The 16,123-nt window shown below is 70.8% G+C and overlaps 1 protein-coding gene across 5 annotated transcripts in view; it reads right to left on the bottom strand.

Annotated features, from left to right (window-relative positions):
- The window catches only part of KCNQ2 (potassium voltage-gated channel subfamily Q member 2), a 41,749-nt gene that overhangs the window by 12,812 nt on the left and 12,814 nt on the right, over positions 1 to 16,123 (bottom strand). For 4 of the 5 annotated variants that reach the window (XM_055343073.1, XM_055343109.1, XM_055343083.1 and 1 more), the window contains exons 2-11: positions 15,616 to 15,706; positions 14,766 to 14,892; positions 14,305 to 14,480; positions 13,608 to 13,733; positions 11,130 to 11,240; positions 10,600 to 10,695; positions 7,644 to 7,738; positions 6,545 to 6,574; positions 3,494 to 3,562; positions 1,199 to 1,228 (exon numbers count right to left, since the gene is read on the bottom strand). In XM_055343073.1, the coding sequence (XP_055199048.1) occupies positions 1,199 to 1,228; positions 3,494 to 3,562; positions 6,545 to 6,574; positions 7,644 to 7,738; positions 10,600 to 10,695; positions 11,130 to 11,240; positions 13,608 to 13,733; positions 14,305 to 14,480; positions 14,766 to 14,892; positions 15,616 to 15,706 (951 nt within the window). The remainder of the gene's footprint in view (positions 1 to 1,198; positions 1,229 to 3,493; positions 3,563 to 6,544; positions 6,575 to 7,643; positions 7,739 to 10,599; positions 10,696 to 11,129; positions 11,241 to 13,607; positions 13,734 to 14,304; positions 14,481 to 14,765; positions 14,893 to 15,615; positions 15,707 to 16,123) is intronic. The other variant, XM_055343092.1, reaches the window with a different exon arrangement.

The raw sequence follows: 16,123 nt of genomic DNA, 5'->3' as shown, positions 1-16,123 counted from the left end.
GCCTCAGCCCGGGGTCCCCCAGGAGGAGGGCCGGGCCAGGCTGGCCCTCGGGGAAGCCACTGGGTCGCGGGCAGGCAGGGACACACGGACACACGGGGAGGAGACAGAGGAGCGGAGAGCGGGAAGCGGGGAGGGGAGCCACGGAACGTACCGGAGAGCCCGGGGGGGCTCCCGTGTGTCCTCACCTGGAGTCCTGCTTTCAGGGTCAGCCACCTCCTCCCCAAAGACAGACGGACGTGAAAGGGGCCCAAGAAGGGCAGTGACAAGATTAAAGGCACTTGGGGGGGCAGGCAAGAGTGTCCAAATTGGGGGGAGGGCAGGAGAGAGAGAGAGAGAGAGAGGCTGAGACGAGGGTCGCGGGGAGGGGGACAAGACGCCGCATCCGGCCGGGGGGCCTCGGGCGGACGGGCTCAGGGTGTGGCACGCGGCGGGGGCCGAGGACGCGGGGGCAGCCCCATGGACCCCCCAGGCCGCCCAGCTGGGCACGCGTCTCCCACTCCACCCTGACGGCGAGCGCCCAGCTCTCTGCCCCGCGCCAGCGCGCAGCCTCGCTGAGGGGCGGTCGCCTTGGTTCGGGCCGGAGGCAGGGCCACCGTGCTCGGTCCCAGACACCGGGTGTCCGTGCCGAGGCGCTCGGGGCGCAGGAGCGTGGCCACCCGCACGGGGACGGGGCAGCGCCCAGCCTAACTGCAGCTCCACCAGCGGTGGCCGGCTGAGTCGCCCACGGTCCCCAAGGGCGCGGACGGGGGGCAGGCAGGGGTCTCCGGCCCCAGGTCAGGGGCTGGACTTGCTCTGAGGCCTGGGGACGGACGGGTGCTCGGGGCATCCCGAGCACAGGCAGGCGGAGGTCCCTCGGCCGTGAACACGGGGAGGCGGCACGTGGCTGCCAGCCGTGCTCTGCCCCGCGGGTACCCGCAGCGGACCGTCCCGAGCGGGCGGGGGCTCAGGCTCCAGCAGAGAGGGAGGCTGTGCCCGGACGTGTCCTGCCACCGGGCCCTGGGGCGGGGGGCCCCTGGCACGGGGCGGGGGCACTGAGCACACAGGGACGTAGGGCCCACGGCGCGGCCGGCGGGCTCCAGACACACAGCGGCACACGCGGGCACGCACAGGCCCCGATGACACGCAGTGCACAGACACGGACGGACCGGCTCTGCTCGCGGCAACGCCCCGGGGCAGCGGGGGGCAAGCGGGCACTGACCTTGGCGAAGGCTCCGGCTGAGGCTCCTTCCTTTAAACAGAAGCGACAAGACTGTTAGCAGCTGGCCCAGCGGGCGGCCCCCACCCCGTGTAGGGCCCAGCGGACCCGTGGCACCCAGCGTGGGCCCCGACCCCCAGACACCCCGAGGGCCCGGGGGGCAGGCCCTGCTCCGGCCCGGGTTTGAGTGACAATCACCAACACGGGCTACGTTTCAAAGAGGGCGCCCAGTGGCTTCCCTGGGGGGGGGCAGCTGCGCCAGGCCTTCCCCGTGTGGCCTCCCCGCGGGGTCGCAAGTGGCCCAGCCCCGGGACCCCGCTCAGCCCGGGGCAGCCTCCTGGCCCACCCGGCCGTGGCCTCGGGACGCCGACTGGCCACGTTCACCCTGAACTGAACAGAGGTTGGTGGTGGGGACAGCCCCCGGCTGACCCCCAGGCCTGCAGGTGACTCCCCCGGGCCCCTCGGGACGTGTGCCAACCCTTTGTGGAGCCCGAGGCGTGCGGCTGGCGGAGCCCCATGTGACGGAGGTGGCAGGAAGGGACGCCCAGACCTCTTGCTTGGGGCTGGGGTCCCTGGGGACCAGCCCCAACCCTCCAGGCTCCCCCTTCATGCAGTCCAGAGTCACAGGGTGCAGGACCCCCGCCCTGATGCCGCATCCCGCCGCCGCCCTGGGGCACCCTGGGCCCAGCCTGGGGGCCACAGCCCATCCCTGTGCCTCTCCTGTGACCACGGGGCTGCGGGCTTCTGCCGAGGCCAGAAGTTAGAAGCCCAGGCGTGGGGATTAGCACCCCCTCCCCGCCCTGAGCTGGGGGGCTGGGTGCCCCTGCCTTGCCCCGCCCCAGGGCCCCGGGCTCCAGGGCTTGTGGCCACCTCCCTCCCGTCCCCACTTCCTCGTCCCGTGCCGGCCCGTTCGTGTCACCGGATCTAGGGCCACCTACTCCAGGCTGACCTCGTCTCAACATCCTCAACTACACCTGCAAGTCCCAGGCACAGTTCCAGCGCGAGGACACACCCTGGGGGCCACCAGGCCACCCAGTACCGTCCGTGCCCTAGAGCTCAGGACTCCTGTGTGCCTCAAGCCCCGACACCCAGAGTCTCCACCGTGACAGCATCAGCCCCAACCAAAGCTCAGTGGCTCGGAGGGCCTGGGATCCCCCGGCCTCGGTCATCCCAGCCGCATGTGATCCTCCCTGGGGTAAAATCCTCCCCAGCTGGGGACCTGTTGCTTCTCGAAAACCAGTGATCTGCCCCCAAAATACAACAGGACAGACACACCATCCGAACAGGGAGAGGTTGGGAGGAGCAAAGGTCAGCTGTACCCAAAGTCTGACACTCAGTGGGAAACTGCGTGCGGTGCCAGCGCCTCGGCCACCCCAGGGGCCTTCCCTCCGGAGTATGTGCTCCACCCCCCCCCGCCGCACCCCTACCGCGGCGCCCGTCCCGTCCCCTGCAGTCGGGGCTGGCGTCTCCCCGTCAGACGGGGACGCGTCCCCCGTGTCCTTCCTCCGGCAGCACGCTGGGCCCTGACCACTCCCCCAAGGCCGCCCCCAGGGCCCTGCTACCAGGCCGGCCGCCCAGGTCCCCCCGTGGGAGAGGACCATGGAGCTGGCAGCCGAAGCTGCCATCCCGGAGGCGGGAAGGACCCAGGTCCCCGTGAGGCCTGGGGGTCGCCTCGGCCTCGCCCAGCTCCTGCTCGTCTCTGCCCCTGGTCTCTGCCCCACCACGGGCGGCGCTTTGCTCCCTCAAGGACGCGTACTTGGGTTCAGTTGCTAATCCAGGACGATCCAGAATGACCCTGTGCTGAGATCCCTCACTTAGTAACATCCAAGCAAGCGCCTGCTCACGGGGTCCAGCTGCGTCCCTGGACGTACCTCGGCGGGGGCTCCACCCCACTGACAGCTCTCGGGGGGCAGCGGCTGGGGGTCGCCCTCGGCCTGGGGGTCCAGGCGGCTGCGCACCCCCCAATCCCTGGGGCTGCCCTCCTGCCCGCACACCGGCTCTGGGCCCCACACTCCAGACTCACAGGCTGTGCGACCACAAGAACCAGCAGGCGTCCACGCGATGCTCCGGGGCACCAGGCTCGCTCTCCCCACGTGGCCCCACCCTCTGTGCCCCCCGCCCCCGCCCCCACCCAGCCACCCTCTGGGGACGGGCGCCTTAGCCGAGGGAGAAGTGGAAAACCACCCGACCGTGGCCTGCAGGCCCGGGGCATCCCGTGGCCGCCTGCCCCTCGTGGGGACGCCCGGGAGGACGGGGACCCCCGACCCCGAGTGCCAGCCCGGGGGCCCCTCTGCTGACCTGAAGGTGAGCCCAGATTTACTCTTGAGGTTCCGCAGCAGCTCCAGCTGGTTGAGGGGTGGGATCAGTCTGCGGCGAGAAGAGACGCAGTGAGCACCTGCCCGCCTGGGCCCGGGGACCCGCACCCCTGCTCCCACCAGCGTCCGCGTCACACACACACGGCGCCTGCGGCGGCAATGCTGGGGGCACGGGTGTGGCCTGTCCCAGGCAGAGGGAGGGGAGAGCTCCCTGGCAGCGGTGGCCCTCCGGGGACCGTCTGTGCCCTCGGGTCTGTGCCTCTCGGGGGCCGTGCCCTGGACGCGGGCAGCGACCAGCCTGCCCCGTGGAGGGGCCCAGAAGGGTCCGGGGGACAGGTGGGGGCATGCCCGTGGCCCTCTCTGCAGACCACACGCTCCCCCTTCCCTAACATGGTGTCCTCTGCGCCCTCCCCCCGCCTCTCTAACCCCTGAACACCCCCAAGGGGCAAAGAGCACCCCAACATGTTTAAGGTCCCCAATCCCTCTGCAAAGCCAGGGCAGGGCCAGGGCCTAGAGGACTCCCTCGCCGGGCACAGAGGCCCACTCTGGGTGCAGATGAGCTGCCGGGGCAGCACTCGGATCTTTGGCAAGCCGCCTGGCTCTGCAGCCCCTCTCCCCGCCCAGGTCATGCCCACCCGGGACAACCCCACGACCCCCCCCGCCCCCCCTGCCCCTGGGCAGCTCCAGGCAGGACCTCCATGGAGGCTGAGCATAACTAAGTCCTCCCCGTGCAGCCTGGCCGCCCACCCCCAGCCACAGGACCAGCAGCCCAGGGGCCCCCAGTCTGCTCCCCACATGGGGGATCAGTTCCCTCCCCCACCCACCCTCCGCCCAAGCCTGAGGTCTCACTGCTTTCTGCCCTCCCACACTTCGCATCTCATTGTGAGGAAACAGCTCGCCCCACTCGACCTCAGGGTCGCTCCTTCCTGGCCCAGCCCCCACCGGCTGACACCCCCCTATTATGCTGTGACCCCCCCCACCCCACTTATGGCATCTGACACTGCTATGACCCCCACTCTGCCCTGTGCCCCCACCCCTCCCTGTGCCATCCTTCCCCGTGACCCCTACTCTGCTGTGACCCCCACTCTGCCCTGTGCCCCCACCCCTCCCTGTGCCATCCTTCCCCGTGACCCCTACTCTGCTGTGACCCCCACCCCTCTCCGTGACACCCATCCCTCCCTGTGACCCCCCCACTCCGCTGTGACCCCCACTCAAGCCCTGGGCAGGAGCCCCAAGCGCTCCTTTGAAGCCAGGCTCAAAGACTCCCACCCAGCCTCAGCCTCAACCCTGTCCTCAGCCTCCATCTTTGGGGACCCCTGACCCCCCAGGCCCCTCTGGTGAAGCATCAGTGTCTGAGCCTATAACGTGGTGCGAGAGGACATGACCCCCCTGCACCGGCCCAGCCCTCACCTGCGAGCAGGAGTCTGCGTCTCCTCTCCCTCCACCCACAGGCCCCGCCGGAGGTCACCCAGCGGCTCCCCAGGCCTCTGAAGTGGGATCACGGCCCCCCCCGAATCCACAGCACTGGCAGCGGCCTCCGAGTCTCCTGGCTTCGCTCCGGCCCCTCCACACCCCTCCTTCCCGACCCCAGCGCCCCCGCCCGCCGCGGGGCCTGCCCTCACTCACTGCTGCCCGGCCCAGCCCGGCTGCCCCCGCAGCCTCCGCAGAGCCAAGGCCTTGTCCCCCCCTCCCCCGGGGCAGCCCAGTCCTAGCAGGTCAGGCAGGCTCACGCCGTGGGCACAGCAGAGGCCCCAGGACTGGACACGGGGACAGAGGTGGCCTCCCCGCTGCCCCTCGACCACCACCCGTGGGCCTGTGGGAGCCCGGACAGCGCCCCCATTCAGCCCACACACACGCAGGTCCAAGTTTAGGGACACGCAGAGGATGTCATGCCTTGAACACACACAGCAGGGGACAGGACACGGACGGGCAGGGCCACGGCAGGGACGTGCACACACACACACGTGAGGGCCACACGCAGCCCGTCACTCCAGGGCGGCCGTGGAGGACGAGGGGCAGCGGGCCGGCGGGAGTGGGGGACGTGTCGGGGGCATCCCACAGGAGGCGGCAGCGGCCGGTCAGGGTCGGCCGGCTCCGAGGGGACAACTCAGCCACCCAGGCCGGGGTGGGGGTGCGGGTGCTCCACAGACCCCGGGGTCTGGAGAAGACGGGCCGAGGGATGACAGGAAGGCACCCCAAGCGCCGGGGCAGCCTGGGGCCCCAAGAGCCCCAGGTCGGCGGACGGGGAGGACACTGCCCGCCTCGTCCTCTGCGCGAGGCCAGGAGAGGCAGGGGCTGTGCTGGAGATGCCTGCAGGCACCGGCCCTCCTCCCTGCTGGGAACGGACACTGAGGTCCTAGTCGGCCCCACGGGGCGTCACGGGCCACGAGCTTCCGGGCCCTGCCCCTGCCCACCTGTGCGTGGACGCTGTCACCCGGCACGGTCCCCCTCGGGCAGGGAAGGGCCCACGGAGGAGCCGTGCCGTGTGCGGGGTACAGTGTCTGGGCGGCTCGGCAGCCCCGCTCCCCTCGGGTGGTGGCTGGGGGTCAGGCGGGAGGGAGAGCCCTGGGGACGCAGCGACTGGGGCAGCACACGCGGACAGCAGGCCCTCGGTCCTCCCGGGTCCGGAGGGGCAGAGCCCGAGCAGCGCCAGGGGCGAGCTGCCGGCCGAACGGGGAGCCCCCGGCGGGGGGGGGCCGAAGCCCCGTGTCCAGCGACTCTGTGCCCTGCACACGGGGCCTGTGGGGGGGGGCAGGGGCGCAGGGCAGGGACACGGCTACTGAGACAAGGCAGGAAGCAGGACGCGGGACGGACAACGAGGGAGGACAGAGGATCCAGCCGAGAAAAGCAGCGGACAGGGGAGGGGCGGTCGGAGAGGGAGCCGGGCTCCAGGCAGGGAGGCCGCGGGGAGAGCAGGGCGGTGCCTGTACCCCCAGACCGGGCCCGGGGCCGGGGGCTCGGGGGGCAGCCCCGGACCAGCCCCAGACACAACACAACCACACCGTACACGCTGTCCATCCCATGCATCTCCTACCTGGAGGCCCCGTAGGTTTGAGTTTGCGAGCTTTCGGGGGTTTCCACACACACACAGAGGGAAAAGAACGGAAATTTTAAAAGAACGGGATAAGAAAAAGAAAATGAACCAAATGGTCGAGGAAAGTGGGGGAAACAACAAAACAAAGAAAATTAGCACGAGGGTCAGCCCGGCTCAGGCCCGAGTGGGGCCCAGGACGGGGAGCAGGAGCCTTCCGCACTCCCCGAAGCGCGGGGCTCGGAGCCTGCCCGCGGGACGGGGGGACGGGCGCAGGGGAGGGCGGGGTGTCTACACGGGAGGGGCCGGGGCCCTGGGGACGCTGGACCCTGCCTGCCCTGGCTGACTTGGGGTCCTCGGGGCGATGCTGGCCCGGCTTCGGGGCAGGTAAGGGGCATCCTTGTGCTGGGACCCCAGGGCTCAGCCTCACGCCGCAGGCGAGGGCAGGCCGGCGGGGGCGGGGGGTCCACCCGACGGTCCCAGCCTGTCTCACCTCAGACCTGTTCTAAGCCAGAGGCTGCACAGACAAAGCCCAGGGGCCGCACTCTCGCCCCAGGCCGCACCCGCCCTCGGGAAGGGTGGGAAGCACCTGCGGCGGCCCCTGGGCCTCCTGGCCGCCGCCGGGCCTGCACCCACTGCTCCCCGGGGCGCCCGCGGGCTCTGTGTGCCCTGTGCTGGCCTGCACCCGGCTGCGGCCCCTCCGCACACGGAGGCCTGGCCCTCGGAGGACACAGGGTCGAGGTTACCCTTCCACTTCCAGAGCCCTGGGGCTCGCCCCGCAGGGGCGCCGCGAGCTCTCGGGAGGGCCTGTCTTCGCCGCGCTCACAACACTATGTGACCCACAGCAAGGAAGCTAAGCAAAGGGGCGGATGGAGTGAGAAATAAGAGCCACGAGCTATAAAACAAAAACCAAAATTAACACCGTGAGATAAATCACACACAGGACTCCGTGGAGAGTACACACGTTGTTTAAAAAAAAGAAAAGAAAAGAAAAGAAAAATCAATGAAAATAATGAACAACAGAAAAAATGGGTTTCAGAACAAACAGAGAATGAAGACCAGGCGGTGAGCCGCGCGGCGGGGTCCGGGTGGCGGGCGGTACCTGTACATGGGCACCGTCACCGTGCGCTCGTAGTACTGCCACGTGGAGTGCAGGTCCGTGCGGGACAGGTTGGTGGCATAGAACCTCCAGGCCGACTGCAGGGGGAAGCGGGCGAGGGTCAGACGCCTCCCGGAGGGCCCCGCCCCTGCGCGCCCCCCAGCCCCCGCAGCCCCCGCAGCCCCCGCAGGGTGGGCACGCGCCTCCGCACCCAGCACCCAGCGCCCAGCGCCCGGCCTGCAGGGGCCTTTCATCACCGGCTTCACCGGCGCTGGCGGTTGTGAGGTGTCGGGCGGTCATCCCCGACCCTCGGGGCACGACGTACACACAGGGGTGACCCCAGGAGCCGGGCAGAGACGGGGGGACCCCCTGACCCGCCTCAGCCTGGCCTGAGCCTCGTTGGGGCCCCTCCTCATCGTGAGGCACACGCGACGCACCGTCTCCAAGCGCCTGACTCGGGGCACAGGTGCGCCACCGCCAGCCTCGTCCCCGAGGCCCTGGACCTGCCCGCGTCCCGCCCTCCGCGTGCCCCCTCGGCAGGCCACACGCCGCGCTCAGGCCGTGCACGTCCTAGCGGGGGTCAGTGCGTCGGTCCTTTCCATGATGGAAGGACGGACGTCCGATTGCGCAGAAACACCGCAGCCTCCCCCTCCCCCGGCCGGGAGCGCCAACACGCGCGGGAGGTCGCTGGTGTCCGCGGTCTAGACGCGGGTTGCCGGGTGCTCGGGCGCCGCCGACCCGGGGGCCCGCCCGCGGCCACAGGCTCCAGCCTCTGCGCCTCCCCGCGTGCTCCCCACGCTGCTCACGGCCCCGCGTCTCCCCGACCCGGAGCGCCTGTCGCTCCGTACGTCTGCGCGACTCCCGGTACGTCCTCCCGCTCCGCGCGTTAGCTCCTCACCCTCTCCACCGTGTCCCTCGGAGCACGATTCTGATCGTGCTTTTGATTTCAATAAAGTCCCATTTATCTATTTTTCTCTTTTGCTTGGGCTTCGGTCTTGCGCCTGAGACCAGAGCCGTGCGGATTCGCGCCTGCTTGCTTCCAAGAACTTCCCGGCGCTGCTCTCACTGCGGGTTTCTGGACGCATCTGGACTTCATTCCGCTGAAGAGTCACACTCCGGCCCCCTCAGACCGGACGCCCCGTAGCCGGACACCGGCTGTTGAAGAGCCTGCGCTTTCCCACCCGCACCTGCGGCACCGCCGTTCGGGGACTGGTTTCCCGGCCCCCAGTCCGGGCCGCCCGGGCTTGTCCCGCGTGCTCGCGGCCCCGGCCCCGCTGCCCGGGCTCCTCCACGGCTCCCGCTCTCACCGTAGGAACGTGTGCTTTGCCGCGCGATTCCGTCCGTGTCCGCCGTCCCTGGTCATCCCGCTCCCCGTGGACCGGCTCCCACGCGCCCGGACCTCGCGTGCGTCCGTCACAGGGCCCGGCCGGTCGGCGCTGAGATGGCCGCAGCCCCCCGCCCTCCGGAGCCCACGGGCCCCGGGAACACGTCCCCGCCCGGGCACTTCAGCCTGTGGCCGCCCCAGGGTCTGAGTCCCCCGCAGACGCCGAGGGCCGCGCCCGTCCCCACCTGTCCCCACCACCGCCGCCGCGCCCCGAGGTCTCGCACAGGCCTCCCGCCGTGAGCCGCCTCCGCCACCAGCGCCCCCTCAGGGCTCGTGCTTTGGGGCGAGTTCTTCGCGGCCCCTTCGCTCGCCCTTTCCGGGGGTCCAAACGCCGCGCACGGCGGCCCAGTCGGAGCACCCGGTGGCACCTGCCCCTGAGGGCCCACAGCTTCCAGACCTCACACGCCCCAACCTGGGGTCACGACGACACACCCCTGCTGTTCCCGACTTCTCCGTCCACCCAGACGCTCCTGGGGCCTCCCCGCTGCTGGGGTCCTGCCTCCACCCCCCCTCCCGGAGTCACCTCCGACCTCTGGGGCCCTGAGGACAGGGCTGGCGATGCCCCCTCCGCCTCCTGCTGCTGTTCAGAGCCTGCCCCGGGCACTGGGTGTGAGGACGCCCACCCTGATGGGCAGGGGCCACTTCTGACGGGACGGCACATAAGGTCAGTGAGGCGGACACGGCCCCGGCACCCCGGCCGCCAGAGGGTCACGGACCCGCAGATGCTTCCAGGGCATGGAGGGCCTGCGGCCTCCTCTGGGCTCCCCCCCCCCCACCGCCTCTCCCTCTCCGGGATCGGGAATCGCCCCCGGGCGCAGGAGCCCCGTGCGGCAGGACCGCGCTCCCCCCACTAGCCTCCGAGGCAGGACCCAGGCATGGCCTCCGTCCAGCAGGCCCACGGAGAAACATGCCCCGTGACCGCTCGGCACAAGGCCCGGGACTCCCACTCGGTGTCCAGCCGCAGGGAACACGCGCGTGGCCTCACGCCGACCGCCGAGTCGTGACGGGAAAGGCGCCGAGGACCCTCCCGGGAGAAGCAGGACACAGGCACGCGGGGAGCGGGCGGCTCGGAGGGCAGGAGAGCAGGGCAGGGCCACACGTCTCCGTGCGACCTCCGCCCCGTGTACACGCACGGCCTGCGGGCCTCCTTGCTCGTCGGCACTTACACACCGTGGCCCTTGGGAGTTCTTGCGGCGACAGGTAAACGCGTCCGCACACCCACAGAGGCGGACGTGCCCACGGGCAATGCCATCCTCGAAGGGGCCGTGTCCTGCCAGCTCCCCAGCTTCGGGGAGGGCCCCCCGGGCAGCCTGGGGCTCAGGCCCACTCCCAGGACAGCCGAGGACGAGCCACCGACCACGAACCTGGCGGGGGTCCTTGTGCAGTTCGGGCCACACTGCACACCCGCCCCCGGGTCCCGCTGGCTCTCGGCACCCCGAGCCCCCCGCCACGCCCACCACACCCCTGCAGAGGAGCAGGAGCTGTGGCCCACCCACGCAGGGGACGCACTGGGGCCGGGGGCTCTCTGCTCCCGACAGGCCGGGAACCCCCTGCTCCCCGGCCCGCGGGGCTCACCTGGATCAGGCCGGCCGCCGGGTTCCGCCTCTTCTCAAAGTGCTTCTGCCGATGCTGCTCTTGGACTTTCAGAGCGAAGCCAGACCCCAAGATGCCCTGCAAGTCACCAGAGTCCCACGCGGCTGCGGCCACGGCCCTCCCCCGTCTCACGCCCAAGCCACCCGCAGACCACGCTGCGGAAAACACTCGGATTCAGAGCCTCTGGCTTCCAGAAGTGCAGCGGCAACGACCCAGGACACCCCGCCCAGAGTGGACCCTCCTCCCTGCTCATCTCTAAGGAGGCAGGTGCAGGCCCCGGCTCTTGGCGAGCAGCCACCGGGGACAGCAGGGTCCCCACCACACACACCAGCTACGGGTGGCAGTTGACACAGCCGTCGCCCCTCTGCAAGGGTCCCCTGTGACCTCTCACGGGCTCCAGGTCAGCACACAGCACTGCCCTTGGTCACAAGGACCCTACTGGCCAATCTCAGGGCTGCGAGGACCCACAGTGAGCGACAGATGGGGACCCAGGAGTCACAGGCAGGACTTACCGCGGGAAGAGCAAAGAAGGAGACGCCAATGAGGGTGAAGGTGGCGGCCAGGAGCCTCCCGTTCCAGGTCTGGGGGTACTTGTCCCCATAACCAATGGTCGTCAGGGTGATCTGTGGGGCAGCAAGGCCGGTCACTGAGCCGGGCCTGGCCGTGACCACCGTGGAGGCCCATAGCCCTGACCTGGATGCTCTTCCTCAGCCCCCAGGGGCCTGGCACAGGGCAGGCTGGGCAGGCACAGAGGCCACCCCTCCCTCACCGCCCACACGAGGCCCAGTGAGGTCTGCATCTCAGCCTTCACCCCTGCAACGTGTGAAACCCTCCGGATCCCACCTCTTCCCCTACATTCCAGGGCAGCTCACACTGGCCAGAGCAGGAGCCCAGGAGGAGGGAGCAGGGAGGAGAGGGTGGGGGGAGGGAGCAGGGAGGAGCAGGAGCAGGGTGGAGAGAGGGGAGGGAGCAGGGAGAAGGGAGGGGAGGGGATCAGGGGAATGGGGGAGGGAGGGAGCAGGGAGGAGAGAGTGGGGGGAGGGAGCAGGGGGAAGGAGGAGGAAAGGAGACTGGAGAGAGGAGGGAGGGAGCAGAGAGGAGGGAGGAGCAGAGGGGAGAGTGCAAAGGAGGGTGTGGGGATACAGGAGGGAGGGGGCGCAGGGAGGGAGAGGGAGGAGGAAGACGGGAGGGAAGGGGAGGAGGAAGAGGGGAGGGGAGCAGGGGGAGGGGCAGGGAGGAGGGGGGGAGCAATGGGGAGAGAGCACAAAGGGGAGTGCGGGGAGGGGGAGGGGGGGGAGCCGGGGGAGGGCAGCTCTGGGCGCCGCGCAGGGTCAGCGGCCAGGAAGCGCGGAGGGTGGGTGGCTGGACGGGTGGTGCTGAGCAGGAGCCAGGGAGAGAGATGGGGCGGGCGGCGGGCGGGGGCCTCGGGAGGGCGACACACCCAGGCCGGAGGAGTGGGAAGGCCGCGCAGGGGTGCGGCTGGAGGGTGAGCTGCCCCAGCGCCGCGGGGAGAGGGGCCCTGGGCACCCAGGAGGGCCCGCTGCCCGCGGGGCGAGCTCCAGATGGCCCCCCAGACCGTGGATGGGGCGGGCCCCTCCCAGAGCCGCGCACCCCTGGAGGCCACGCCCGGCCACACTGGATAAATCACGGCCCGTGCCCCTAGAAGAGGGCAGCGTCCGCACTGCGGCCTGCACAGAAAGTTCTGGAAAGGCGCGGGTGGTGAGGAAGGGCCGCCAGCAGCGGGCGCGGGCCGCAGGGGCATCCACTCCTCACACAAAACCTCGGTGTGTGCTCGAGCGTCTCCAAGTGCGGGAACCAGCACAAGCACATTTGAAAGACCAAAGACGCTTGGGGCTTGGGGCTCAGGCGGTGAAGGGGAGGCGTCTGCCTGGGGCTCAGGGCGTGATCCCGGGGTCCTGGGATGGAGTCCGGGTCCGGCTCCCGGCTTCTCCCCCTGCCCCTGCCCCTGCCCCTGCCCCCTGCCTGCGTGCCCACTTTCCTGCTTCCCCCACCCCCACCCCGTCAAACAAGTAAGAGTCAGGCCTTTAAAGACAAAGACCCTTCACATCAACGCTCCCTCCCAGGAATCCTCTGGACAGAGCTGAGGCTGGCAAGGCCGGGGGCAGGGCAAGCGGCATCAGCAGGTCGGCAGCCACTGGCCCGGGCGGCCGCTGCCCCCACTCGGCTGGGCCGAGGACACAGATTCCCGGCGTCGGCAAATCAATAAAATAGTTTCGAGTCCGCAGCATTCCCGCTTACTGCGGTCAGATTGCAGCATCTGCCCCAGGCCTCGCCGCCAGCACCTGGGGAAGAGGTGTGGAGTCCCCGGGGACCGGGCCCTGCTCCTCCCCGCACCCCCCGCAATGGACGGGCCCTCAGCGCCCTGCCAGGGACCTCTGGGGACACGGGCCAGGCTCCAGCCAGCTCATGGGGACGCGGCCCGCAGGGCACAGCCTGGTCCCCGGGAGGCACAGTCCACGGAGGCCGGCCGTCCCCGTCCAGGGTGAGAGGGACCCTTCGGGGGTGACCCAGGGAGAGGCACCACCCAGGAGCCTGGGAGCGGGCGGCCGTGAGCGGGGGCTGTGGGTCCCGAGGGGCAGCCTGGAAGGGGCACCAGGAGGCCCGGGTTCCTGTCCAAAGTCTCCTGTCCCCTCCTCCGTCCAGCACAGAGGTCTTCCGGATAAGGAAGAAAGGGGAGTGACCACAGAGCTCGGCACAGGCTCCCCGGGGCGGTGCACACCAGGGAGCACCCACACACTCCCCCGCCCCACCCCGGCCAGCATCCTGCTCCTGAGTGGCCAGCAGGTGGCCCCAGAGAGACGCTCCAGGCAGGTGCCCTCCTGTCCCCCCCCCACCCCGTGCACGCCCAGGGGGCAGGGGCACATCCTGGGGACCGGGTGCAGAGGGTGGGCAGGGGAGGACCCCAGGGGAGGCCGTGCCAGGCGAGCGCGTCCCAGGGAAGGAGCATGAGCCCAGCGGCCAGGACTCACCAGGCCCCACCACAGGGCGTCGGCGTAGGTGTCGAAGTGGTCATTCTCCCCCTTCTCCGCCAAGTACACCAGGAACGAGGCCAGGATGAGGCAGAGGAAGCCGATGTACCAGGCAGTCACCAGCTCCTGGAGGACACGCCTGGTCACAGCCGCCCGGCCCACCCCCGGGGACGCGTGCTGTGGGCGCGGCGTCTGCAGGGCTCCGCGTGGCCCTGAGCCCAGGGCAGGGGGATGAGGCGCTGGCAACCTTCTCCTCGCCGGGTGGTCCCCGGACCTGGACCACCACACGCGGGACCCCGGGCCCGCCCGGCCAGCAGGCTTGGGGCTGGGAACCGGGGCGGCCTGGGCGTGCAGGAGGCTCCCGGAGGGGGCGGGGGCAGCACCCCAGTGCCTTCGGGGACACCGGCCTGTGCTGCCAACCAAGCCCCCAGCTCGGGCTCTGGCAGGAAGGATCACAGAGAGGCGGGGTCGGGCTCCCATCAGGACACGGGGCTGCAGGCACCTGGTGGCGGCCGCGTCTAGAAGGCGCCCACCTGCGCACCCAGCACCCGGCGCGCGAGCCGCAGAACAGTGCCCCGGGCGGAGCCGAGCGGCAGCGCGCAGCTCCGGGAAGACGCGCGGGACTGGACGGGGGGCGGGGGGGGGTCGCGCGTGCCCCCACCTCCTGGGCTCCGGGACGGGCGCGCCGGCCGCTCACCTTGCTGTGGGCGTAGACCACGGAGCCCAGCAGCTTCCAGGTGCCACCGCGCCGGTCCATGCGGATCATCCGCAGGATCTGCAGGAAGCGCAGGCTCCGGAGCGCGGACGTGGCGAAGACGTTGCCCTGGGAGCCGGCGGCCAGCACGGCGATGGAGGCGATGAGCACCATGATGTCTGCGGGAGACGGCAGGGCTGCAGGCAGGGCTGGCCCGGCACCCCCCGTGTGGCCGCGGCGGAGGGGGCGCCCGAGGAGATGGACCGATGGACGAGTGACACATGCGAAGGGACAGCAGGGGACAGTACCGTCCAGGAGCCCAGCCTGGCCCGGGGCGGCAGCTGTCCCACGACCTCCCCCCTCCGCCGGCCGCTCAGGCTGCGTCCAGCACGAGCTGGAAGGCCATGGGGCCGGGGGGGGTAGTTCCAGAGCAGCCGGTCACCCCCGCGCCCGCCCCGCCTCACCTATCACACAGAAGGGCTTGCGCGCAAACTTGAGCCGACCCCTCCAGCCGCGGTACCGGCAGCAGCAGCCCGCCGCCCAGATGCGCACGAAGTACTCCACGCCGAACACCACGATGGTCACGATTTCCTGCAGGAGAGGCCACGGCCACCACCCCCAGGCCGGTCAGGGCAGGGACCAGGCCGGCCAAGCCAGTGCTGGGGGGGGGGGTCCTGCCCATGTCAGCTGGGGGCGGGGGGCACAGAAGGCCAAGCTGAGGGAAGGTCCCAGGTAACTGCAAGGGGGTGTGGCCTCTACGTGGCCTGTGGCCCCGGGCCAGGGCGCAGGGTGGGCAGGGGAGGGAGGGCTCCTCTGAGGTTCCATGTAGACACGGATCAGCCTCCTCCTCCGTCACCAACAGCAACAAAGACATTCCGCTGTGGTTGCCATGGCGCCCGCCCCTGCCTGTCATTTGCTGTCAGCTTCTCAGCCCCCGCCCCTCACCCACGTCCTCCAGGAAACACCCCACACCTCCCGGGGAGGGGACCACCTGGGCCCTCGGCTCTAGTGACAGGTGGGGGGGCTGTCAGACGCCGCGGGGGCACAGGGTGGGGCGGCGGGGCGGGCTGGGTGCTGGGGAGAAGCAGGTGGGCGGTGGGTGCTGCAAGGTCGCTAGTGCAGTGGTGGGGCGGGACGGGCCCGGGTCCACGAGGCTGGAGCCGGAGAGCAGGGGCCAGGGTGGCAAGGGGCAGGGGTCTCTGGGGGTCTCTGCGGGGGAGGCCAGGCTCATGCAGGAGCAGGTCTGGGGGTCAGAGGCTCCGCAGCAAGGGGACGGGGACAGCGCGCCCCCACGCCACCCTCCGGCCGGCTCACCAAGATGTAGAGGGCGCCCTCGGAGCTCTTCTCGTACTCCTTGATGGTGGAGAAGACGGACAGCACGAGGCAGGAGAAGACCAGCAGGAACCTGGGGCAGGGCAGGGCGGTCAGCAGGGGCCCCGGGGGGCCGTCGCTCTGCTCAGCGACGCCCCCCTGTCCCGCCTCAGCAGCCTCGGGCTTTGGGAAGGTCCCCAGACCCTCCGCGGGACGGGGCTGCCCGTGGACGCCCCTCGATACGTCCACGTCCTCCCGCGTGCGGCTTCCCCTTTCCAGGCAGAGACACACCAGGCCCATTCCCGTCGCAGCGGCCTTCGAGAACGGCGCCGGGCCTCGGCCCCCAGCCCCGGTCCTGGCGGGCACGGCGGGCGCACACAAGGCCGCGGGTTCCCGGGAGGGGCGGCGGGAGGCCCCGCGCGACGCGCCAGCCAGGGGGCCGGCCCGAGGGACCGCCCGAGGGTGGGTCCTGGGGACAGAGCGCCGAGGCGGGGGCCGGGTCCGGGGCTCC

Source organism: Nyctereutes procyonoides, unplaced genomic scaffold, assembly GCF_905146905.1.
Source record: "Nyctereutes procyonoides isolate TBG_1078 unplaced genomic scaffold, NYPRO_anot_genome, whole genome shotgun sequence".
Taxonomy (NCBI): Eukaryota; Metazoa; Chordata; class Mammalia; order Carnivora; family Canidae; genus Nyctereutes; species Nyctereutes procyonoides.
This window is presented reverse-complemented; position numbering and strand designations above follow the sequence as displayed.